Source organism: Corapipo altera, unplaced genomic scaffold (assembly GCF_003945725.1).
Source record: "Corapipo altera isolate COAL_440 unplaced genomic scaffold, ASM394572v1 61, whole genome shotgun sequence".
Taxonomy (NCBI): Eukaryota; Metazoa; Chordata; class Aves; order Passeriformes; family Pipridae; genus Corapipo; species Corapipo altera.
This window is the reverse complement of record NW_020884910.1, coordinates 5699427-5725965: the sequence shown is the minus strand read 5'-3', so window position 1 is coordinate 5725965 and position 26539 is coordinate 5699427. Positions and strand designations below refer to the sequence as shown.

Sequence of the window (26539 nt, the reverse complement as noted above, 5' to 3'; positions counted from 1 at the left end):
TCTGACAAAATCCTTGTCCTTCCTGCTTTACCAGATGCTGTGGTGGTGGTTAGTGTGGTTACTAGTGGTTTTAAGAGGTTGACAGATATTTGAAAATTTTATTAAAAAAAGAATAAAACATTGTTTTGTTAAAGTAGAATGAAGATAGAGATTAAAAATTTTTTAGTGTCTTGGATTTAGGGAGTAATCTGACGAAGATTGTTAGAATACCCATATGAGTCAGATCTCATCGGTACAAATATTAAAAAATTAGGTTAGAAGAGGTTTTACTTTCTTTATTATACGTGGTTATGACTCAGTGCCTCTACGTAGTGTGTAGGATGCTCTAACCGCTTTCCCTAGGTTTTATTTTTGTTTACCCAGAGCTCTGTTCTGTTTGTTTCTCTGAAATAGATTTTTTATTTTTTTTAGGTCACCCCAGTGTATGAGGAGTGGACCACAATTGATTGGTACCAGTTTTTCTGCTTATGGGAGAAGCTTCCTGCCTCAATGAAACGTGTGGCTGAGCTGGTGGGGATTGAAGAAGGCTTTCTAGCTCGTTCTGTAAGAGGCAAAATCATAGCTAAAACAGAGAAACAGCACAGACAAATGGCCATCCACAAAAGGTACCCATAGAATGTGGGTGTCAATGTGCAAATACTAGAGGCTATAACATTTGTGATGGACAGGCTCTGTGTCTATTTTCAGGAACTGGCTCTCTTTCTGAGTGAGCTGATAGCTCGGAGAACCTGGACCTGGTTTGCTCTGGTCTGAGAACATTGCTGGCACAAGATGTTTGTGCTGTTGTTTTTGGAAGCCATCTTCTCTGTTTCTTTTGTGTGCTCTTCTATCCTATGCTATCATGGTGCATATTGCCATGTACAGTAATGTGCCCTGTACGACAGTTTTATTTCTACATGTGCTTCTTCAACAGGTTTTTCACCAGTCTTGCCCTTCTGGATTTAATCAGCGAGGTTCCCTTAAACGATATGACCAAGAAATATGGCTGTAGTCGTGGCCAGCTTCAATCCTTGCAGCAGTCTGCTGCCACTTATGCAGGTGAGTTGTCTGGGCAAAATACCTGAGGAGTCTTAGGTTAGTCAGGGTTTTTTTTTCCTTCCAGATATGAGGCTAAGATAGCCACAGTGTAGTACTAATAACAAACAGTCTTGTAAAACCTCTTACAGATTTATAGCTTAACCTGTGGTTGCCCCTGCTTTGAGATGGAACCCAGAGTGTGCTGTGGGAAGGGGGTCAGCTGACTGGAATCAAGCAATCCTGTAGCATGCTGAGGAAAATCTGTGGAAATCATCTGTGTACTGTGTAGTTTGTTCAATACTAAAGATGTAAATAGTTACACATCTGTTCTAAAACTTTGCTCTATCAGGAAAGAGAAGCTTTCAGCATTGGGTAAAGGTTGGGGCCTCTAAGATGGAACATGGCTTTCTTCTAGTTGCAAAATTAATTGACTGGAAAGTATAAGGTTATAGTTTTCAAAATAGAGCGAGTAGTTTCTGGATCATTTATCACCAGATCACAAGAGGTCAGATAGCTGCCACCTTTAACTTAACATCCTTAATTAGGCTGTGTAGGAGTAGAAGTAACAGCCCACCATGTCACTGAGATATTTTTTTTCTGTTGCCTAAGTCCTCCATTACTCCATAAGTGGGTTTTCAATTTATAAGACAGTTTTAGCTCAACTTGCGAAACCCTATGTGTGGGTTGCAGGATGAGTCAAAGCCCCAAAATGAAAAGGTCACGCCAACTGATGCAGAGTAGTTTAAATTAATTCTGGTAGTATAAATAACTTTTTGTTGTAGCAGTTTCATAATTCTCTATTCCCAGTATTAATAATTTTCACAAAAATAATTTGGGAAGTAATATGAACTGTTGACATGACATATAGTTAAGAGAGATGATAAAAGTTGTATTCTATAATCACTATAAAAATAGTGAGGGATGCCATGTCTTTCAGTTATTTTCATATTCTGTAGATTCAATCTGTGAGTATGCAACTGTATTTTTCCAGCTCTTTTCCTTCTCCCATGCGCTGGGGATTGCAGTTGTAACCTTTATTATAGGTTCTGCTATCTCCTGTGATACTCTCAGTAACTGAAGTTATGTAATCCACAATTTGCTCTTATGGACATCAGTGCTGGCCTTCTTCAGAGATCTGTGGCTTCTCTTAGTGCCTCTCATCACTGCTTTTTCTATTGCCTTTTTTTCAGTGTGGTTGTTTCATAGGACTCCTGTTCCAGGATGTACATGTGTTTCACACTTTCAAGATTAGCATCTTTGAAAAACCAGTGTCATTCAGAATTTTTACCTCACTGATAAACTAGTTCTGCAAGATCAGCTCCTAGTCATAGTTGTAATAGGCATGATTTACTTTCTGTAAGTAATGGGAAGGTGGGAAATGTAAAGTGAGTACCAATTCAGACTGGGGGGTGGGGAGTGAATCCAGCTTAGTAGAACTGGAACTGGAGTTAAGACACTGATGTAACTTTTGTGTTCCAGGAATGATAACAGTTTTCTGTAATCGACTGGGCTGGCACAACATGGAGCTGTTGCTCTCTCAGTTCCAGAGTCGCCTCACTTTTGGGGTTCATAGGGAGCTTTGTGACCTGGTACGAGTATCTCTGCTGAATGCACAGCGTGCCAGGACACTTTACAATGCTGGCTTTGTCACCGTGGCTGATCTTGCTAAAGCCAGTCCTGATGATGTGGCAGCTGCTCTGAAGAATTCAGTGCCATTCAAAAGGTGAGAAATCAGTAAGTCCAGAAGTCAATAAAAGGAGTTTGTTTCTAGGGTGAAGGATTACAAGATGAAACCTGTGGTAAAATATGGCAGCCTTTAGGACTTCATGCCAAACGTTAGTTAGAATTAGCTTGTAGGTCTCTGTGACTGATCACAGTCATTCCTTGATTATTTTGAAATTAATAGAAACATCTTTTATTTGTAACCTAAGTTTTTGAGACCTAAATTTTCTTCTTATTCCTCTTTTCAATGCACTGCTTAGTCCTGGATGAATTGTTAATGCTTTCTGGGAAGCTTTTGCTGCCTCTAAAAAGCAGCTGCACCATATGATCAAAGTAGTTTGTGATTTATTACTGATTATCTTTTGAGATTCTCTTGTGATTTTCATGTTAATGTAGTGACAAGCTTCCTTGATCAAATACCTGTGGGACTGTGCTGTAGTAATTGTCTGGTTTATGCTCCTAAAGTTTCCTTTCTTTGGAAAACTGTTCATGGAGGAGGATCGATTGAGACCTGCATTTTGCCCTAGCAGGGAGTTGGGACTTCTAAGGTACATGTTTGGACACAGAAATCTGGCAATACTTCTGGGGTATGCAATCAGTAGTATCTTTCATTGACATCCGTTCACATTTAGAAAACTGAAATACTTATTTCCAATTAAGTTATTTCCCATTAAGTGCATTATATTTTAGGTAGAGTGCTTCTGTGAAGGAAGCTGTGAAGCCATTGAAATGGGAGCAAAACAGAATAGTACCAGCTTCTTCTGTTGTTTGTTATTTTTTGCATGAATGTTTGCATCTGTCTGTTACCTTTCCCATAGTGTTCGTAGGGCTGTGGATGAAGATGAAGAATCGGCAGAGGAGCGTCGGACTGTGCGCAGCATCTGGATGGCTGGAATGAAAGGCTTGACTGAAAGAGAAGCAGCTTCTGTCATTGTGGAGGAAGCCAGGAGACTTCTGCAGCAGGATTTGGCACTGATGGGAGTGCAGTGGAACCCAGAGTCTTTTCTTGAGACTGATACATCCTCTATGATCAGCAGTGAGTCAGAACTGGAAGACAGACTGCATAGGTCAGATGGAGAGGAGTCTGCTGAGTCTTCAAGGGTGTTAAACAAAAAAGAGTTTAGAGTTCAGCATTTTAATGGCCTTGGTTCGCAGACCGGAGACTTATCAAATATTAAAAAGGGATATAAAAGACGGCTAAGCAGTAGCACAGAAAATTCCAGGTGTGAGAATGAAGTCCCAGGCAAGAAACAGGCTCGAGCAGAGGAAGGCAAGGGTGATATTGTGTACAGTGCTAAAAAACTGCCAAATACATGCACGGGTAATGAAAACAGGGAAGGAATTTCTCTAATCAAAACCAAGATAGATTCCAGGGCAGCCATCCCAGAACATCTTACTGAACAAGGAAAAACACCAACATCGAGAACAAAGTCTTCAGCCTCTAGATTGATTAAAAGCACAGATGTGCATTTAAACCGCACTAGGAACAAAAATACCTCTTCAAAATTGCGGAGGTCAGTTCTTGAAGGTTCAAATATACTTAGCATAGACATACAAAATCCACCTGCTTTCCACTCCACCATCTCTACAGATAATTTTTTTTCAAACCGAAATAATAAGGAATTCATGGAAACAGATTCTTTAACTCATAAAGTTTCAAATTCTGTGCAGATGGACAAAATAAAGATTGGGAGAAAAGATAAAATGGAAGCATTATTTACAGAGCCCACCACCAGTAATGAAGGCATACCTAAGGGGAGAGCACGTTTGCAGGCATCTGTTATATTGCAGGGTACTCCATGCACCAGTGTGGAGACACATAATATTATAGCAAGTAGAGTCATACCTGGTAGTGCTAGGACACAGAGAAATGAAAATAATGATTATAAGCAGAATAAAATTAATAGAACTCAAACAGATGTGAGCTGTGCTGAGGATAGGATTGATAGGCAGGAGATGGCTTTAGGCACAGATCATGGTAATGTGACTGCGAGCTGCTCTGGAAGTGGACATGTCCATTGTGACAGCAGGATACATTTTTGTCCTAGTGAGGATAAAATCTGCAATATTCAGATTGAGAAGGGTGTCAAACATGGGAGTGAAAAGCCCAATGGAATATTACAAGCTGGAACATTGCAGAAAGGCAACAGTCATCCCAAGGTTTTTCTGAAAGAGTTTCTAGGAAAATACAGAGGTGTTTGCAATGCAGATGATGTTCAGAATGGTCCAGCCTCTGATCTATTTTCTGACTCTAGAGACTTTGAAGACAGTTTCCAGTTGGATACTCAAACTGAGATGATAATAAAACAGGAGATAGCAGCTGGAATCACAGGACAGCAGGGAATAGAAGGTTCAGAGATGGCAGCAATACCACGGCAGGAAATCTCCAAAAACCTAAGCAGTTTATGGACTGAGAATGCTACCGATGAAAGGGTGGCTGCAACAGCTAGGAAACTGAGCTTATCAAGTCTTATCACAACAAATAACATTACCAAAAACATAACTCAACACTGCAGTAATCAAGTTTTGGAGTCTGGAGCCCTTAATTTACAGCCCATAGTGAAGGAAATAGAATCTGCACCTTGCCTTAAAGAAAGTGATTTCTCAGTGACTGACTCACAGCTACACAGTTTTCTACAAGATTACCAGACCCAAAATTCTGTGAAAGGGGAGAATGTGTCTAAAGACCTTAATAAAGCAACCTCCCATTTTGGAAGGGAACACATTGTACAAATAGAATACCACCCTGTCCCTGAAGCAAGCCTAAATATGAGTGATAGCTTGCTATTTGATGATAGCTTCAGTAATGTCACTGACCTTTCAGCTGTTTGCATCATGGAAGCTGACAGAAAGGACCCTGTGGAGAAGCAAGAGGCTTTGCTTCCTCCAGATGGTCTTTTGCAGAATCTAAGACCTGTTCAGAATAAATTTGATATCAGTGGCAATCAACAAGAACACGAGAATCCTGCACAGTGTAACAACGTATCTCTAGCACCCTCTGATACAATAGCTGAAGGTTTAGGTCATGGAAACTCCCCGTCTTTTCTGAAAGATCTTCCTGCTACCTTTCAGGGTCAATCAGGATTAATAAACCCAGTGATTTGTAACAATGACCCCAGACCGAAGGATTTAGTAGGAGATCAAGGTGAAAAGCTCCAGAGAAGCCAGCAAACTTTAGATAAGAAACCCCATCCAGTGGTATGGACTGACTGCTCGTTTGAACTAAGCCCAGGATTGCAGGATGTGTTAGACAAATGGCCTAGTCCCTCAAGCATTGAACCAGTTTCAGTAAGTTCCTGTTTGAAAGGAAAGTTAGTTTCTCCTACTGTTAATCAAGAACCAGATCTAGTTTTTGAATCTGACTGTTGTAAACCAGAGCCTTTGCCCACTTGCCAGGATTTAAAAAGCTCTTTCAAGGTTAAAGAAAACAAAACAGAAAACTTGCATCTTCAGAAAACAGATGTCATAACACTTCAGCTCAAGGGAAGCAGCAGAACGTCCTGTCCTCCATCAGATAATAATAATAATGGGTTTATTCCTCCAACACCTCCCAAAGAGCTTTTTCCAAAGAGTTCTTTTTCTCTTTCTGTGAAATCTGCAAGGAAGAGCCAAGTCACCTGCAAGAATGAAGGACAAATGATTCAGCCACAACAGAATAGTGAGGGCAATGCAGAGCAGCAGGTAAAAACACTCCAAGTCAGTACTGGGAGTCTAGACCCAACTGAGACTGATGAGATAAAAGATGATTCTGCTATAGACCAAGGCTTTTCACTGCAGCTGTCTCAGGATCCTCTTGTTCCCTTGAGTGCTGAAAGTTTCACTATTATTGATGTAGCAAGCAACAAAGCACTTTTCCAGACTTTCGTTGCAGAATGGAAGGAAAAAAGCAGATTCTCCATCTCAGTGGCATGCGAAAGAACAAAATGTCTTTTGTCTCCCAAATCCACGATTGGTGGCAAATTCAAAAAAGGTCAGTTCCCTGTTCCAGCACATTATTTTGTGAACAGTAGGGTGGCAGGAGTAGAGAAGGAAAGGGTTTGCAAAAGGGGGGGAAATTACTGATACTACTGATATTACAGAATCACATGATGTTTGGCATTGGAAGGGTCCTCTGGAGATCATCTAGATCAACCCCCTTTCTAAAGCAAGTTCACCTAGAACAGGTTGCACAGGATTGTGTCCAGGTAGCTTTTGAATATCTCTGGGAAAGGAGACTCCACAACCTCTATGGGCAATCTCTTCCAATGTTCTGTCATCCTCAAAGTAAATGGGTTTTTCCTCATGTTCAGGTGGAACCGCTCATTCAGCATCCCTTCCAAATTCTAGCCTTTCCTAGCAACCTCTTCAAGAGTTGAGACAGAAATATATTCCCTCCTTCCACTCTGAAAAGCGTTTCACGTTTGTCAAAAATATATTTTCATAGTTAAGGAGTGTTGTTGTTATGGCAATATGACAGCAATGAATCTAACTGCTTAATCTTGTCATTTTAAAGGAAGAGTATGTTTATAAAGCAGCAGCAAACTGCAGCATATCAATACTTTTGGGGGAAAAAATGAAGTAATATTGCAACAATCCAGACACTGATCTGAATTTCACATATGCTTATATTGAACCAAGTTTACATTTTACAAATTTGAAAATATTTAACCTTGGTTCAGAAGCAATCACAGAAGTAGCACAGCTCAGTGGAGCCCCTGAACAATCTGTAATGTTTACTGGTAAATGTAATATTCATTTTATAATATACAAAAACTTGTTTATGACGTGGTGCATGTGATAAAAGGACTACACAACAGAGAACCATTTCAATATTTGATACACAATGAGATGTTAATATTCAGATGCTCTCACATACCAACAAGTGGCTAATACTTCTTTACCGTCTCCAAGGACCTATTAAGGAAATGCTTGACATCAGTTCTCCATCCTTTACTAACACTCAGCTCCTTTGCATTACTGAGACTAACAATATTCAGTTTTAGGCTCAGCTGTATGTATTTACATTTCCAAGATCCTGTTTATGAATACCATTTTGTAATTGTAACTTGAAAATATGTCTTTAGTGAGTTCTCCTCAGCAAATGCAAGGTAAAGATGATGGGTTTCCTGTCCAAGGCTATGAAGACGTTGTGGTAGTTGGACTGGCAGTGTGCTGGGGCGGAAAAGATGCCTACTATATCTCTTTGCAGCAGATACAGGACCAGACTGGTAAGTGAGTGGACAGGCTGTGCTAGGTTATATGACACTGCATTTCAAGAAAGTACCTTCAGCAGATAGGTTCTTGGAAGTGTTGTGAGTGCTCTGAACCCAACTCAGTTGTGTGATGGAGTAATTTAGCTGTTGTAAATATTTAAACACCATTGAACATGTTGCTGTGGGTGTACCTATACTATGTAATAAGGCCAGGTAATTGGGTCAGACACTGGACTGTGAGTATGCATGTGGCTAAAATGTTAGCATACGCCCATGTTCTCTTTATCTTATTTGCTTTTCTCTTTCAATCTCTTCCAATTTTTCTTCAGAACAAATCTGACACTTGAATGCTGAACATAGCCCTATCTGTGCTAAGTAGCCCTGTGATTAGGGTTTGATTCCTGGCTATCCTTTGTTTGTTAGTACAGACACAACGTATTGCTTTTGGGAGCCTTGTCTGGTTTGATAAAATATGTAATGTCAGTATAGACATATTGTTATTTGTTCATACTTAAACTGTAGTTTTTGTGCTTTAGGTGATTGCACACAAGATTTTCTCTTGCCTTTCTTATCACACAGTGGGTAAAAAGATGGTTTTTGCTTGTATTTCCTGCCTTAGAAATCAGTATGAGTTTGGCACCACCACCTTTGGACAAAAGCCTGTCTGTAACAGAGAGACTATATCATCTGCAGCTGTATCTGCAGAAGAAGCCCAAGCAGGAGCGATCACTTATCATGTATGACTTCATTCAGCACTACAAAACTCTGCTGATGGCTTGTGGCATCTCCTTGGAAGGAAGTTTTGAGGACCCAAAGGTTTGCAGGATTAAGAAATTTAGCTTGGGTAAAACTACTAGTTTAAACACACCAGTGGAAAGATAAGAGTACCTTCTGGTACTTTCCTTCTATTATTTATGTTTGAATATGCACACCTCTCAGAGGGTTTAGTGAAATTTTCTTCCTATGGGAAATCTTAAACAGTATTTAGAGGACATTTGCTTTGCTATGTGGGTTTGATGGTACCTGCAAGAGAAACAAAGGAACAGTGAGAGATTAACACACTATTCTTTTATACCTTGCTTGGGTGAGGAAGATGAAGATAAATCTCTCCCCTGTCTCAGTGAACAGGGCTTAATGCTTGTTCCAATAAGAAGCCTGGGACTGAAATGTCAGAAGTGCTTCTGGTCAGATTATTGCTTCTGAGAACAGGAGACTTGGTAAGCAAAAGATTTACAAGCCATGTGTATGGACCACTTTGCTACCATTATTTTCTCAAAAGAAAACAAAGTTTACATGTAATTTCAAAAGGTTTGGAAACTATTTGTAACTCAGATGAAACACTAGATTGAGGTAAAAGCACCTTCTTGTCCATGTTAGGAAAAACTCTACAAGCAGAGAAATTTCTATTGATTTTTAAAGTTTTGCATCACACATAGACTGAATAGCATCATGATAATGTTCAACTCTGCAGGTAAGTTGCTAACGTGTTCAACACAAGTACAAACATTGATTTTTTCATATTGAGACATAGTTTTAGAATAAAATTAAAGAGTAATAAAAGTAACATCTTTCCCTGCTCTGTTCCATGTATTAATTGAAGTCATACTCATGTTTGTTCATTTTAGTGATGCAATGATTATATACATACACACACACCCCCCCCAACCCCATAAATATACACATATGGTTTTTACCTTCTGCTTGAATGGCAGAGACAGTGCAGAACCCTGTATTTTATCCTATTTTGGCACAAGAAATTGAAATATAGCTATAAATGAAATTGCTTTGAAGACAGTTAGAGGTATGTGGCTTACCAGGAGTAAAATATGCCACGCAGAATTCTTGGCATTAGTGCTGATGTACAAAAAATAGGAGAGCTCAGCTTGGCTCATGTTCTAGATCAATAGCAAGTTCTGATTTTACAAAGTCATTTTTTGGATTAAGCATGTTTTGATCCTGATTTTTATATTTATTCACTTTGTGTTATGTTTTAATAGACAAAAAACCCCAAGGACAACACTTCAAGATGTGTTTAGTTGACAAAGGATAAGGTTTTCAAATGTGCAGAAATAACTTTGAGTGAGAAGTAAGCTTTTCAGTGACTTATGCCCTCTTGAAGGTTTTCTTTGAAATCATGTAACTTTTAACTGCAGTTTGCCTGCCAAATCAAGAAGAATTATCTGCGCTATAACCTTGCATTAATCCCCAGCTAAATATTTGTCTTGTTTTACGACTGAAATGGAAAAAAAAGTCTCATGGAGGTCTCCCTTTTTAAGGTTGCATGTTGGTTGCTCGATTCTGGCTCTAAGGAACGTACACTTCACAACATGGTGACTAACTTTCTCCCCAATGAGCTGCCTCTGCTGGAAGCTGTAGGCACTGGCCAAGGAGTGCAGAGCCTGGGGCTTAGTGCCAGCAGAGATCATTCTGGGAGGTACAGAGCAGCAACAGAGTCTGTGCTTGTCTTCAATGTCATGGACCAACTCCGTAGTGAATTACAGAAGGAAAATCTGACAGGTGAGGAGAGCTTCTCCACTTGGGGGCAAAGATGGAGGGTAAAGGTAGCTGTGCTACCATGGGCTAAATGATCAGTGTGGAAGAGGAGGAGATTTGGAAGTTCTTACCTAACTATAATCTGTGTCAAAATGTTAATTTGTCAAAAGAGGGAACTTCCCTTGGAAATATATCTGTTTTGTAAAAAAAAAAATCAAATTAGAATATAATTTTTATATCCCAAATATCCACCAGTTCCATTGGTAAAGACACCAGCAGAGTCTGTTCTAAGTCTCTAAATCACTTGGGTCCCTACCTTCCAAATGAGTACCCTGACCATTCCAAGAGGACTCGTGGATCTGTCTCTGGTTTCTCATGAACTTTTTCAAAAGTTTTTGCATTTCCTTGTCAGAAGCAATTCTTAAATCCTCAGATGTGTTCTGAAGGAGATTTCTTGCTCTTTGGCCTTCCAATATAGGATTGTTTGCCATGTATGTGTTATGTCCATGAAGCTCTTGTGATCCCATAATGAATGATCCAGTATGTTTGCACTAATAATTGCTGAGTGCTTGTTGCTGTTTATAAACAAGCCATCAAAAAAAACCCCCAAAAGCACATACCTATCAGTGGTCATTGATACTTTCCCCTTAATTATATCCAAAGCCCAAGATTAAGGTCCAGTTTCACTCAAGTATTTTATTGCAAGCTTACCAAATCATGTATGATTGTTACAACTAAACCTTAGAACCTTTTTAAAAGATGTAGCTGGTAGAATGAAAGTGTATCAAGTTAGAAGGCCTTACATTAAACATGTCTGTGGTTTATAAAATGTTGATATATGAAGAGATGTGTGTTTCTTGGAACAAAAAATGACAGAAGCTGTTTTCTTAAACGCTTTTGTCATAAGACTGTGAAATATTCCATGAACAAAAGTATTCAAGTGAAATCTATAGAAGAAGATTTCAGTCTGTCTCGACATTCAGTATTTTAAAAACTGTGCAATCTCCATTTTTTTTTATGAATCTGTTGATCTGCAGTTGATCTGTTTAATAAAAGTTTTTCTTGGGGTTTGTACTTACTACAGATGTATTTTCTAAAGTGGAGATGCCCATCCACTATTGCTTAGCTCTGCTGGAGCTGAATGGCATTGGTTTTAGCTCAACAGCATATGAAACCCAGAAACAGGTCATGCAAGCTAAACTGAGCGAGATTGAGACCAAGGCATATCAGCTGGCAGGCCACAGCTTCTCCTTCACCAGCCCTGATGACATCGCAGAGGTACGTGAGGGTTAGAGTGCAAGGGGGAGAGCTTTCTCAGAAGTTACTCTCAAGGGTCTTTGGCTAAAACTGAAGAAAAACCAAAAATTTCTTGGGCAGACTGCGTAAGAAAAAAAGACACGCAAACTCAACTCTGCTCAGAGATTTGTCTTTTGGAGGCTTGCTGCCTGCAAGAGGCTGTGTCTCTCCTGCTTGTTACTGGTCATTCTGCCAACTTTAGCAGAGATAAAGAAGGTAGAAGTGGAAATAAAAAACAAGTGGAAATAAGCCTGTGGTTTGTGTAGGACCTTGGTTTCTCATGCCACATGAGATGATCTGCCAATTAAATGGCTTTTGGAATATTTTGGATGAGTGGTTCAGGACTGGAGAAGCTTTTTTACAACACCAGTCTTGTGCACATCAGGTATGATGCGATGTCATGTAGTCTTGACTCTTAAGAATAGTTGTACTCACTAAGTTACATTGTTACCCTTGTCCCTATATAGCATGAAAGAGGAGGAAAGACTGCTTTAAAAGTTTTGAATCAACTACTGTCTGCTTTTAGGAACTGTATAGAACTGAAATTTTTTTTTAAAGTCTAAGGAACAGATTTCTGTGTAAATGAGCAATACTTTTATTCCTGAAGAATTTCACTACATATTTTTTCATATAGGTTACATGGAGTCATTGGAATAGATTATAATTGCTGTGCATGCTTTTTTTTCCCCATTTTTTTTCCTATGTACTAGTTTCTTGCTAAGGGACTATACATTATATGGAAGTAGTCAAAACTTGCAAGCAGCCATCAGTTAAAGAAGTTCCACAGAAATATTCCTCCTTTGTTGCAAATGTAGAAGTCTTGCTCAGTAACAGTAGTCTAAGTTAGAACTCCTGACATAATGCTTGACTTCAGTTTCACGCTTCTCCATGGAAAAGGGGAAGGGAAGTTTTTTCTCAAATGCTGTTCTCTGAACTACAGAGAGTGGAAGTTTCTCATGTGGAAATTTGTTACGAATCGTGTAAAGTATCTTGTATAGGTTAGTAGAACTTTACCCTTCTAGTTTTGTGTCAGTAAAATTTCTGTGCTACATAAATGCGTGAGAGAAACTTCCTATTCCCTTCTGCCAGCTGTGAAATGAAACACAATAGCTGCTAAGTAGTGTATGATGCTACATAGAAACACAGAGTGAAAAATGAAGAGCTGTGTTGTCTGTCACCGAGTGAGTGTATACTTAATTTTCCAGTTTTTGGCGGTTTGTAAGCAAATCTAATATTCTAGCTATTCTATAAAAGGCATTTGTGACCACCTCCCTCCATGCCATTCATGTTTCTCTGAAGCCTGCTCTCTGCTAACACTTCTGTTTTTTCTCCATTGTTCTTCCCACTTTTAGTCATCTTGACATTACGTTTTATTACAGTTGACTGTCAGCAGTAACCTCACTTACTGGATGGAGTTAATTACCTTTTCTAAAAACATACCTCTGAACTCAAACTTATAGTGTTCAGAAAATGAGATTTTAAATTGCATTTTGTAGTTAATTAAAATGAGGAGGAATGACTTTGATAGCAGGGATCTTTAATCAGCTTTTTAATTACCTGAAGCATTTGTACTATCCTTTGGTTGGAACAAGCTGTTTAAGTGCTCTGTTGCTTTTTTTCTCTCCTGGGAGCACCATGCAGAAACTGATTTGAAATGCTGGTCTCTTGCAGGTGTTGTTCCTGGAACTGAAGTTGCCACAAAATGGAGATGTGAAGGTTCAAGGGAACAAAAAAACTCTGGGTTACACCAGAAGAGCAACTGCTAAAGGAAACAGGATTAGATTAAGCAAGCAGTTGAGTACAACCAAGGTACAGTAATGTCTGGTTCTAATCTGAAAGTAGATTTTAACTATCTTTTGCTTCTCCAGTTACTACTGGAAATTCAAACTGGATTCTACCTTGTCTGTTAGCAGAGTTAGTAACTCCTCCTCTCCTAAAGCTTGAGTATAGTGAGGACATAACTATAAATGGCAAGCTTCAATAAGAATAAATCAGGCAGAATCTGATTTCCCAAATAACCTGTAAGACCAAAATAGTACAATAATTTTGTAAAGCCAATAGCAAAAGAATTTTTTGACATCAGCTTGAGAGGTACTTAAATACCATGTCAATGAAATACGTTTTCCCTGCCTGCTACTATCGTATCTGTATTTTGTGCCTCAGAGAATTTGTCTTCAGAATGGCTAATCTGATGGTTTATCAAATTTAGTATATCAGAAGCTTGTATATATGTGAAGGCTATTGACATCCTTACCAGTTGATAAATATTGTGGGCCTGCATTAATACCTGTAGCTGCAGCTAATGGGTACTCTTGCCAGACAAGTGAAATTAGCAGATATATATGTTCCCTGTTTTCAGGACTCATTAATCTGTGTTGTTTTCTTAGTTTCCCCTTGTTCAGTGTACTGTGCTTGGAACACAAGTATTGATTTCTGAAACTCAAGTGGCAGTGAAGATGTTGAGTGCAGTGGTGGTGGCAGAGAGGGAACAAGAAGCAAAGAGATTTCCTCCTTCTGTGATGTGGAGGGATGAGGCTGCAGCTGCCTGCTGCATACGAAAAATGTTATTTCTAGAAATGTTTACATGCCACTGTCTTTTGAAATTCTTGTTAATCCCTTCATATTTCTGATGAAGCTGAAAGGATTTGATTGCTAGTGATCAGCTTTTTATTTCAAGGAGCATGGTCAAGGGCTTCATTTTGTATTCCTAGTGTACAGATAGGAGAGAGCAGGGAGAAAAATATGCAAGAAGATGGAGGAGTAGCATTAATACCAGACAAGAGGAGACAACGTAGGGTATCTATGGCAAGTGATGCTTTATTTGATCATTTCAAGTGGTTTATTGGTTGGTGCAGATTAAGACTGATAATGAGGGCGCAGAAGTCCACAGAGAATGGTTGTCTTCTCGTGTGTAATAAAACTTGCTTTGGTTACTCAGGTGTAGGTGGTATAAGGGTAGAGGATATCTATTTAATATTAAGGCAGTGACACTGGAAGCTCACTGTGAGTGAAGGAGTCCCTTTTTCCTGCAGAACTGCAAAAAATTTATAAATAAAGCTTAAAAGGCTGTTGATTAATTGTGCCCTTTTCTCCCCACAAGGACGTTTTGGAGAAATTAAAGGCGCTTCACCCATTGCCAGGGCTGATATTGGAATGGAGGAGGATCAACAATGCCATTACTAAAGTGGTGTTTCCACTACAGAGGGAAAAGCGATTGAATTCTGCATTGGGAATGGAAAGGATATATCCAGTTTCACAGACTCATACAGCTACAGGTGAGGAAATATGTGCAAAATCCTCACTTCTTACTGGTTTTTTTTTCTTTTTGTGTGTGTGTACAGCTTTTCTATGGGAAAAAGATAGGAAATCAGCGCTGTGCTCTGCTTCAACCAAATGAAAATACTGAAATACCTATTTGACATGAATTGTCCCTAAAAGTCTAAGTGTATTTAAAATAGCTTTTGTATTCTCTGAGCAGTATTATTCATTTATTACACATATTATCATGTAAATCTCTGACCCCAGAACAGGTTCTGCATTTGGAAGTTTCTTATTAGTGATACAGAAATGGGGAACCATCTCAAGCCCATTAAATCCGAATTATTTTTCCTTTTCTTCAGTTTCTCAGTGGTCCTGTCCTGTCCTGCCCTTCTGCCTCTTCTGTTTTGGAGATGCAGAGAGTGTGCAGCTGTGTTAAATTAGAGAAACTCCTTTTGGACCCTTACTTAGTTCTGCCTTGTCTTCCTTCTCAGGTCGAATAACCTTCACAGAGCCAAATATCCAGAATGTGCCAAGAGATTTTGAGATTGAAATGCCAACTGTGGTTGAAGAAAGCCCACCCTCCCAAGCCCGTGGAAGTGTTAATTGTCGTGGTGTTTTAGGGAGCAGGTAGGAGGATCTTGGCAAAGCTTCTGCTTAATCTTCTGATCCTAATGTGATCAGGTTGTCAAATTTCTCTTTCCTGACTTCACCTATGGCTGCTGTCATGTGTGTGACTTGTTATTCAGTGTTTCACGTACAGGGGAATAAACACCTAAAAATCAGTGATACATGAAAGACATAATAATACTGATAGCATGTGGTTCCATGTAACCATTTGCTTTTTAAAGTTCTTTATGAAACCCTCTACAGTGAGGTTAATGTTATGCTCCCAGCTGTCGGGTGGAAAACCTGAGTGTGAAAAGTAATTAAACTGAAGTTAGGATCTAATTTGACTTTCTAAGACCTACTCTTGGAAGATAGGCTAGGATATTGTGGAAGAAGCAGAAGAAAGTTCATTTGGTTTATGCTGTGCAACTCCCTCTGTAAGGGAACATGGATGAACATTTTTTTTGTTCTTTGTTAATAATTTCATTTGTCGTACTGACCTGCAAAAGCTGTCATGTAGCAGAAAAAGATTTCTAAATTTGTCTTCTGTTACCAAATGCCCTATTTTCTATGATTCTACAATTCTACTTTGACAGCATTACATACCAAAGCCTAAACCGTTGTGTGGAAGTCTGGTGAAATACCAAGGTCAATGTTATAGCAATTAGCTTGTGAGCTTTGAGGTTCATGCTTGGTGATGGTTTTCTGCCCTTTCAGTTTCTCTTTCCTTCAGGTTCTTGTCACATATGTGTCACCTGAGTGACTTTTATAAGTTTTTTCTCCTCAGCAAGATGTGAGAAATTTGAGAAGTTTTTTGATTCTTCTGTCTGGGGCCTCCCACCACCATGTGTCTAACACCCTTGTGTGGTAGGTCATGGGAAGAGAGCTCAGGAATAGCAGGATCTTGTCCAGCTCTCTTTAGAAGAACCAGGCCTAGCCATGGAGACAGAAATGTTGTTCTGAGATAAAATTCTTGTAGTGCTCAGGCTTGCAGCAGCTTTCCAGGATGGCTGGGGAGTGTGCTGAGTTCTTGAGAGTCTTCCCTGTAGAGCAGTAGTCTATCAAAGGAATGCAGTGCCTGCTGAACTTTGAGAGTCTGTTTCTCAGACTGACTTTTCCTACATTTTCCTGCATTCCTTAGTTAAACAGCCACTCTGTTAGCAAGATGGGCAATCCTAAGGGCATAGAAATGACTGTCATGCTGCCTAAGTCTAACAGGCCTTCCAAGCTTTGGTTCATACTATTATCTTACTATTACTATTGTTTCCTCTTGTTGTAAGAAGCTTCTGACCAAAGCAGTGTAGCTAAATTAGGTCACAGTTTAAAGCCCTTACTCATTTAACTAAAATGAGAACCTGTGCTGAACAGTGTGATTTTCTGCAGTACCCAGAATATGCAATTGTCCTTCACCTTTATTTCTTTTGAAAATTTATTTCTGTCATGCCATCTTTTATCTCATTGATCCCTATCATACCTGAAATGACAACATAGAAGAAGAAAAGGAAGTGCACAAGGGAAGAGAGCATGATATCTTTTCTGTGCTTTGCTGAAACTAGTCTTGATTTTAGAGATACCATTTAATTTTGATAAAGAATTTGCTCAGATCCCTGACCTAAACAGCAAGGATTTATAAAGGACTTTTACCTTCCAGGAAGGAAGGTAAGGAGGAACCCAGTGGACTGGTAGACTCGTGCTGATGGGACTGGGTGGTACTAATGGTGTCAGAGGTGTGCACTGATGGATACAATTCCATCTGCAGCTATAAGTGACTTGGTGGGACAGGAGAGTTAAGCAAGCCCTGAGAGGATGCAGAACACCTGGGTGACACTGTAAACTTCTGACCTTCTAGAAAAGAAAATTGAGTTGCTTTGGGGCAATTTTTTCCTTGGTCTTTAGGGAAGAAATGTGCAGTGTTTTTTTGAACATGTCTTCTGCAACTTCTGATATAGTAATTGGAGTTGGATCAGGGGTTGGACTTGATGATCTTGGAGATCTTTTCCAACCCAATCTATTCTATGATTCTATGATTCTGCTCTATTTTTACAGGCTTGCTTGTGTGTGCCGTAGTGAGAGTGACATTATGGGGGAAATTATTCTGTCTCTACTACGTATGGGCTAGTGTTTGCATTCTGCATAGGAAAAAGATTTTGAGAGAAAACTTTACCCTCAAGGTGGGGTGTTGAATTTTTAGGATTCCTGTAGGATTCCTTTGCTCTCTTTCTTGAATACACTTATCACAGATCTGGGGCCATTCATCTTACCTCTTTTAGAGTGAAATTATCTAATTTCTGAACTGAATCCTGAATGTACTAGGAAGATCTATCCCTAAATCTTTTCAGAGTCAGTAAATCCCTTCAGGTGTTTATCTGGTCTCTGTCCATGGTCAAATTTAGGTATGGATTGTCCAGAAGAATGGAATAGAGGCTACTGCCTCACTTGTTTTCACTGATTCTTTGTGGCAAAAATGATTATGTGTCTCTTAGTGGTTTAGAAATTTGTGAAGAGCAGCCATTCTTTGTCTCCACAGATGTAGAAAACGTTCCAGTATTTTGCCTAATGGGCTAAAGTTCCAGACTGCAGACAGATTCGAAGAAAGAGGAATACCATTTTCTGTTAGCATGAGGCATGCTTTTGTTCCCTTCCCAGGTAATGCTCTGTAATGTTAAGTATATAGTTAACAAAAAATCCTAGATGTAATGAAGAGTTAAAAATTAGTAACAGTACATATCTGTCTGAGCAACCTACTTGGAAAAGTATGCCTTCAAAATTATTCACAAGATTGTAAAAGAGAGAGTTTCAGTTGAGGAGAGTATTCAAATGTTATAATTCACATGTTCACACTTTCATTTCCTCTTTAAGGATACCTGGTTTTTAAAGAGTTAGCTTAGGCAGCTCTTAATACACAAATTGCACTCTACCTGATGTTCTTCCTATCCAAATGTCAGTTCTCACATTGCCTGCGCTGGCTCAGTCACCTGGACAGATACTTGTTTATGTGGTTTTGATGGATTCCAGATGTAGGGACTAGATATAAAGCAGGCGGGCCTGAGCGTTGGGGAAAGAGGCAACAATTTGTCTGATAGAAATTGCTGTGGGAAACTTTAGAGCAGAAAATGAAGGACAAGTTTAGTCCTTCTTGCTGGAAAGTTGAATGGAACACTGGAGTAATTTATGAAATAATGATTTCTGATAACTTCTTGACTTCAGGTGGCTTAATCTTGGCTGCCGATTACTCTCAGCTTGAACTGAGGATCCTTGCTCATTTGTCTTGTGACTGTCGACTCATTCAAGCCTTGAACAGTGGTACTGATGTCTTTAAGAGCATTGCAGCAGAATGGAAAATGATTGATCCTGAAGCTGTTGGAGATAGGGCCAGGCAACAAGCTAAGCAGGTAATTTTAGGGAAAAAAATTCAGTAGCAGCTTTCTGGGCAGGAAGGTTCAATGTTCAACACATTGTGAGTCACAATAGTATGTTTTTTTGTTTGAGTTCTGCCATGATTGTTCAGTAGTTGCTTTGTATGTTCTCCCACTCCCAGTGCATTTCAACTGGAGCTGTCAGGGTTTTGGGGGATGAGAGTGGAGAAAAGTAGCTGGTCTGTGTTTTGGCCCAGCCACCTGTGAGAGTCTGTTCTTTTCCTGCCAAGTTATGTGAAAACAAGCACTGATAAATGAGAACTTTGTCCTTGAAGGGAGCATCTTGTATAAACTGAAGTTAACTGGGGCCTCACTATTGGCTAATGGCCCTCCAAGGACACTTGAAGAAGAAAGTGAAGAGGAGGGTGATGAAGTAAGCCCCCAGACTCATTTAGAAAAGACCCCCCAAGGTGTAGCACGCAGGGGCAGGGAAATTCTAATGTGCACACACGTGAGCAGAAGGGACACCACTTACACAACGGGGGGAGGGACCGAAGACCTCTAGCTGGGTGGTGCTGGTCGCACCTGCCCAGGTAGATATCACGGGTTAATTGTATGAAAAACAGATAGCTTATGGTGGGAGCAAATTCAGGCTTCACATGGAGGACAACGTTGCCTTGGCGGGGACACCTGCCATTTTGTGAGGCTGCTGATGCTCCGAGGATGCAGCTTCTGCTGTGAGGAATTCTAAGCATTCTGGGGTTGGTAAGACAACCTCGTAAGTAACCCCTGAGCGAGTGGGGGCTTGGCTTAGGGTCTTGTTTTCCTTCTCTTTCTTGTTTCTTGGCTTCTTGTTTTGTTGGCTACTTCTTTGTAATAAATATTGTTTTGTTGAGCTTTCAGCGGTGTACTGGTTTCCGTTTTGGCAATCTCCCTGCTACAGCAGCATGAATGGCTTGGACTCAAAGGTGGTCTCTTCTTGAATAATTGCCCTTGTTTCCATACACTTGTCTTCCAGTGAATCACATTTCGTTTTTGCTCTGCTTTCTCTGCATGGCTCACCGTATGGTTGCGGCTCTTCACACTGTCCTCTGGCAGATTTGCTATGGAATCATCTACGGCATAGGAGCAAAATCCTTAGGCGAGCAGATGGGGATTGATGAAAATGAAGCTGCCAATTACATTGAATCCTTCAAAGCAAGATACACAGGTTTGGATATGGCAGTTTGGGAGCTGGGTGGTGGTGGTAGTTGTTGTTTTTAATTCCTTCTCTCCATGTCTCTTCAAATCCTAAATTTATCTCAATCTGCTAATCCTATGTCTTGAAAAAGCTTTTAATTTTGAAAATGTCCAGTGCATGAACAAAACAGTTTGATACTCCATAATGTTTTACTCTACTCTCTGGTTTTATTCACCTTTAGGACTTTGTTTTTTACTTATTACATTAATTATTTTGTTGTTATTTTAATTAGCGAATAAACCCTGAAGAGTAATTTTAAAGCTCAACTTTCTGAATAAGAAGCATGCTTTTCCTTATTAAAACACGCACCTTCAAATGATATGCAGTGCAACTTTAGACCATGCTTCTTATAATTTTTAAATATAACCATTTCTTTCTTCTGCTCTTGCCTTCTGCTTTCATAGAGTTGTAAACTGTTTTGCATATAACTCTTAAATTTTTATCCAGCTGCTCAGAGGAGCTCTCCCATGTTTTGTAAAAAGACATTGTTGCATTTCTAAGAAGCATGTTAATTTTTAGGAAAGCTGTAGTGAGAATAGAGCTGCAATCAGAAAACGAAGGGACGGCAAATGGGGCAAGAGGCAGCTAGCTCTAATCATAGAACTTGGAAATGAGCTGGAAAATTATGTTCTGAAGATTTAGGGTTTGTTTCTTTAGGAGGCAGATGCTGAGAAATGGTTTTAAGAGTCTGTTTAGTCTCCATTGATTTCTGGATAACCTCTCCTTTCTGACCATTAGAAATGACTTTCTGCTTCCTCTCTCTCAGTACATGTGCATACATACAAACTCTGCAGTGTACCTTATATTGTAACTGCACTTCTCATGGATTTTCACTTGATATGTATTGCCAGGCTAACCTGCTAATTTACAAACCTAATGAATTGACTAATGCTATCAGTCTTGATTTTTAATAGTTCCTTTTACATTTTATACTTTGTAAACTTTGAAAGAACCTGTATGAAGTTAACTTTCCCCACTTTAGTACAGTTGTTACCTGAACTTCTAGTGAAAGGGACTCTTTCCTGTCTCACCTTTCTTTGACCTTAGTTTCTTTTTAACACTCAGTGGATTCACTCCTTCCCTTGCAAAGTGCAGGTGGGTGAGTTTCTTTCATCCTGGAATCTGAAGTGACACAGCCTGAAGTCAGGCAGCCTGAGGCATCAAGGGCTCTGACTTCTGCTTTCAATTTACTCTCTTCCTACTACTTATCTTTCCAGTGCTGGTCCAGGTTCTGACCTCTCCATTATCAATAATACATATATGACCCTCTATGCCTGGGCACTGCGTGGAATGGACTTCCTACCTCCTTGTGCACAGCAAGATATCCTGACACTATGCACTCACTTCCACCTCAAAAGTCTGAGTAGGTTTTGCAGCAGAGCTGCAAATAGGCTGAATGAGTGTTCCTGTTCTTTTGTCTACTGATGGGCTCTTGAAAATTTAAAGAATTACCTCTGTGCTGCTTGGGTGTCCCAAGCAGCTTTCAATGATCCCAGTGAGAAGTCAATATGGAACATCAGCTGTATTACAGAAAACTTTCTCTTTCCCTGCACAGGGGTTCAGAAGTTCTTAAGGGAGACAGTGCGGAGCTGCCGAAGAGATGGGTTTGTGCAGACCATCCTGGGAAGACGGCGATACCTGCCAGCTATCAAAGATCCAAATCCCTACAGTAAAGCTCATGTATGTTGAGTGCAGTGCCTTTTTTTTTTTAAATTTTATTTTTAAAGGATTAGGTTTCTTTGCATAGCCATATCTGCAGTTTTACAGGGTTTGTGAGCCATCTTGGTCATGACCTTCCACTTCTCACTTAGTTCATTGTTCCTTAGTTGTTCTCTGAATAACAGAGCTTTTGTCATGGTCTGTTTGACGTCAGTCTTCTGTGACTGGGTATGCAGCTGTCATCACTGTGCTAACCTCACTTCAGAACTCCCACGTTGGAAATGGAAGTGAGTAATTTATTGAAATCAGTGGACATGATTTTAAAAAGCCTTCACACAGTGATATGCTTTAACTCTTCAAGCTGAGTTGCTCCCACTCAGCAGTCTTCGTATGTTACATGCTGTCAGCTCTAGAACAAGAAAGGGCATTTAAATCCTATATTTTTTGTGTGTTTGTTCTTTTCTTACTTTCCCTCAAAGGAAAATTGCTCTAACTTGTTAGGCAAATATTTATTTAGTATATACCTTTGCATTGGCATTATTTTTTTTCAAGGTCGTTTTGGACACATCTGTCATAGGTTCTACTTCAGTAAGAGTGAGTTGACTCCCTGGGAGATGTTGGCTCATTTTTGTGGGGAGAAAGGGTTATACTTCTAAGTAGGAAGCTGGATCAGGTTGTGTGGAATTAAAGACTAGAGTAGAAGAGGGAGGAAGTGGGGGAGTTGGTACTCCAAATAGTTGACAGGGAAACAAGAAGGCTGTCAAAAACGTTTTGAAACTATTTGACTATTTGATCTGAAGAATACTTCAGCAGGAAGCTTTGTAGATGCATCTTCTGTTCAACTTTGATTTATTCTTTAAAATCATATTAAAGAGCAATTAATGAATTATCTACACTTTCATTTCAGCATCTTCATAACTTTTTGAACGTGTTTCAGTTCTAACCAAAGAGAGAAGAACCTTTGAATACAGTTTTCTTGTCTGAGGAGGGAATTAGTAGAGAGGTTGTTTGTGTCAATAAAAATGGTGATCTGGTGTCTTTTTGCACAGCTATAATGCTCCGACAGTCAGAGTTCAATGTAGAGACTAGATTGTTAGTCCATGAAGTTCAGCTTCTTGCCTTTGGTTATCTATTCCTGATGGTTTTAAAGATAGGCAGAAGTGTCGTGGTGCTTGGATTAACTGTGAGATTTTTCTACTCCTCGTGAAACTGTTACCATGTGTATAAGCTTCTCCTTGTGGCTTGTGACTTTTGCAGGTTGTTACCCTTGATATTCATTAATTTTAAATTTGTGGAAATCCTTTTCTTAGTCCCCTGAAGAGATTTTGTGTCTGAACCTAGTCTATAATGTGTCTTTCTTTCAGGCAGATAGAACAAACTCTTTATCTGGAAGTTTTATTACGCCTGTGTTTGGCCATATATTTATTATTTTTAATTAAGTACACATGACATGCTGTATTTGATTGATTTTTTTTGGAGTTTTGAGAAAAACTGTCTTTGTTCAGGCAGAGCGACAGGCTGTGAATACAACTGTTCAGGGATCTGCTGCAGATATTGTCAAAACAGCCACTGTGAACATTCAGAGACGCCTGGAAGCTTTCTCCTCTGTGATCAAGTCCCATGGACATCTGGAGAACTCCTTCCAGAGAGATAAAACCGGTATACTTGCTTCTTCTTTGCACACTAGAGCAAAATTTTCAGTGTTACTAATGTTAAAAAAAAAAAAAAGCCTGAAGAAAAGTTAGTACCTTTGGACCTAGGGGTGGGAGATGCTTTATTTCCTGACAGTGGTAAATCTGTGTTCAGTAGAAAAAGAAGTCATGAGGAAGGATGGAGAATGTCTGCTCAACACACAAACTAAAACAAGTGCTGTGATCAGAACACTAAAATTACCTCAGAGCAGATCTTGCAAAGGTTGGCAGTGAGAGTTCATGTGTGATGTGGTCTGTGATGCCACCACAGAATTGTTCAAAAGTAGGAAGGTGAAACTGAGCAGATACTCTGGCTTCAGAGGCAGTGAAAAGATTGAGTGGAACAACTTCTAGTTCCAAAAATACATTTTTTTGTTAGAATTAAGACTGGAATTTGTTGGCTGGAATTTGATATACAGAGGCTCCGCGGGTGTATTATATGAAGCACTTATCAGCATAAATTTTTCCTGGCTGCAGATAGCAAAGCTGTGCTGCGGTGCTCATTCCCAGGGGAGTGCCACAAAGAACTTTTTTTTTTAGTGTAATGCAGACAGTGTTTTTTCACCAGTCATATATTTTTAGAAAGACAACTTAAGAGATGGAGTGCTATATTTCTTTGATAGTTCTTATGCTTCAGTTGAAACATGAAGTTGTCTTAATATGAAGAGTCTGATTTGTAAACTAAATAATTAATTGCCAAACCTCTGAAAATATATCAGGGAGTTTTATTTTGGAGAGACAAGATTCAGAAGTCAACTATGATTAGAAGGCCTATGTTTGGCAGAACTCCACAAGCCTCCAGGAGCTGCAGCTACTGAACTTTGGCCAATGTAATTGTAGGAAGGCGAGTAGATGCCTTTGTAACACTTTTTCCCAACACTGATACTAAGTGTTTGAAGAACTGGAACAAATTCTATTTCAGCAAGTTAGAAATTCCTGGGCCATCAGAGGAACATCCTGCATCATGTGGCTTCTTCAACGTTGCTGCTTCAGTGTGAGGCTTGTGTTAGGAACTGATGCTTTGAAACTCTCTCTGTGAACTGAAGTCCTCCTGTTAGCTAACCTGAGAAATAAATAACATTTGAGTGTCTGTGTGTGAGGTTGTATTTGTTTATTTTAAAAAATCAACAGTTTTTACCATGGAAGGGTTTGTTTTATGTTTTGTCAGGGAAGGCCTGTCAGGATCCTGGTTTTTTCAGTTGCTTACTTGTTTATTCAATAACTGCTCTTTTTTTTCCACCCTCTGTTTTACTCAGTAGCTACAGTTTCAGAAACTGCATTTGGGAGGAGGCTTACTGCTTTTTTAGACTAGCCACTAAAATGTTTCTGGAAGAAAAGCAGAATCCTAAATCATTGCCAGAGAGAATGTTGTAAACCAGCTTCTGATTAAACTTGACATGATTTTGTTTGAACTTTACTTTTAAAACAGATGGTTCAGGAGACACAACTGTCTCTTGGTTTTGTTCTGATTCATACCTTTATAATGTAAGGCTGAAATGTTTATGTCTCAAATACTTTTCATTAACATTTTTCCCTCAGCTATAAAACTATTGATAGAATAGTAATGTTTTGTGGTTTTATCTGTAGGCATGGGCTTTTCAAGTTTTAAGTTCCTCATGTTCTTTTTTTCAGCATTAGGGATGTGCAAAGGATTTTGATACAAGAATCATGCTTTTGCATCATCGTATCTAACAAACTCTGCTCTTCACACCATAGGAAGGCTGTCGAGAAAGAGAAATGGGGGGATGTTACGCCCTATCAGCGGAGGTTTCTTTATCCTCCAACTGCATGATGAGCTCCTCTATGAAGTTGCAGAGGATGATGTCATCCAGGTACAGCTGTGCACTCACTTTTTCAGCTCTCTACTGCATGACAGTATTTCAAACAAGCTTTCCTCCAAGGAGCTTATGTTCTCTTCCCTGGATCCCCTCTCTCTGGGTGCTGAAAGGTCTGTGAAAACCAAGTTGAATCAGGTGAAAAAATATGCTTCCATGCTTGATACCGTCATTTTCAGACTCAAGCCATCCCCATGACTGAAATTTGTTTTCAACTGTGCTTTGCTGCTTATAACAGCAGATCATTCAACTTCTCTGCAAGGCTTGATGAGTGAAGTACCTTAGTACTTTTGACAGGTGTAGGAGAAAGTGTTTCCTCATCTGGAGGTATTTTTGCCTTCCTATTTACACTCTGGTGCCTAACTCAGAACATGTATTGTTACAGCTGTGGTTTGTACTGTGCAGGGAAAGGAGGATTCCGTTTTTTTAGTGCTTGTTTCCTCATTCCCTACCTGTCTTCCAGGTAGGAGCAGTATGGTGCTCGTTGGCAGCATGGTAGGAACAAGAAATGTGCTGTGTGGACTTAAGGTGCCTTTCACGTGCATATTTGCCTGTGAATGTCCTCTTCCTCCTTGAAGGCACTCCTGTGCATGGGCACAGAAGTTTTTTGTGTCTGTGTGACAGCTTTCAGTGGCAAGTGTTCTAGCCATGTGTTTCTAGCTCAGTGTTTTCCCAAGTCCTGAGCACAAACACAGGAAGGCTACCTGGCCATGCTTTCATATCTTGGGGATATGTTTCTTCCACTTCTATGCATGCACATCTTAATTGACAAAAGGTCATTTCCTGATGGCAAATAGTAACTCCTAGTCTGAGAAAGCTTTCAATGTATATATAATATTTATATATATATATATATATATATATATATATATATAAATAAACAAAAAGTTTAATATTTTTCTCTTGAATATCATCTTGAGCTTTTGCTCATTTTGACAGCTTTGGTCAGACATCTGCTGCTTCAATCTAGGCAGGCTGTTTTAGAGATGAAAAGGCTCCTAATATTTTTCCTGTAGAAAACTGAGATTCCCTGAGTATAGGCTTTTATATCTTTAGATACTGACTTCAGGTTATCATGGTGTCCCCAGGAGAACTGGAACCAGGTGAGTGGATTTACTTATTATTTATTGTATTATATTTTTTTCATTAACAGCCTCAACTTCAAGGTCAA

General features: G+C 39.5%; 1 protein-coding gene and 1 long non-coding RNA gene across 4 annotated transcripts in view; one reads left to right on the top strand and one right to left on the bottom strand.

Moving 5' to 3' along the window:
• The window catches only part of POLQ (DNA polymerase theta), a 53161-nt gene that overhangs the window by 24536 nt on the left and 2086 nt on the right, over positions 1-26539 (top strand). For 2 of the 3 annotated variants that reach the window (XM_027653471.1, XM_027653472.1), the window contains exons 13-29: positions 412-605; positions 914-1038; positions 2497-2740; positions 3558-6709; positions 7803-7946; positions 8551-8747; positions 10208-10448; positions 11509-11702; positions 13392-13529; positions 14821-14995; positions 15473-15608; positions 18115-18233; positions 18795-18979; positions 20042-20153; positions 21739-21863; positions 23348-23501; positions 25250-25365. In XM_027653471.1, the coding sequence (XP_027509272.1) occupies positions 412-605; positions 914-1038; positions 2497-2740; positions 3558-6709; positions 7803-7946; positions 8551-8747; positions 10208-10448; positions 11509-11702; positions 13392-13529; positions 14821-14995; positions 15473-15608; positions 18115-18233; positions 18795-18979; positions 20042-20153; positions 21739-21863; positions 23348-23501; positions 25250-25365 (5751 nt within the window). Of the gene's footprint in view, positions 1-411; positions 606-913; positions 1039-2496; positions 2741-3557; positions 6710-7802; positions 7947-8550; positions 8748-10207; positions 10449-11508; positions 11703-13391; positions 13530-14431; positions 14526-14820; positions 14996-15472; positions 15609-18114; positions 18234-18794; positions 18980-20041; positions 20154-21738; positions 21864-23347; positions 23502-25249; positions 25366-26539 lie in introns of those variants that run through there. The other variant, XM_027653473.1, reaches the window with a different exon arrangement.
• Positions 8827-10621, bottom strand: LOC113951896. The gene is made up of 2 exons (XR_003529313.1): positions 10556-10621; positions 8827-8954 (listed from the first exon to the last, which is right to left on the bottom strand). It is a non-coding gene; the product is annotated as an uncharacterized LOC113951896 (long non-coding RNA).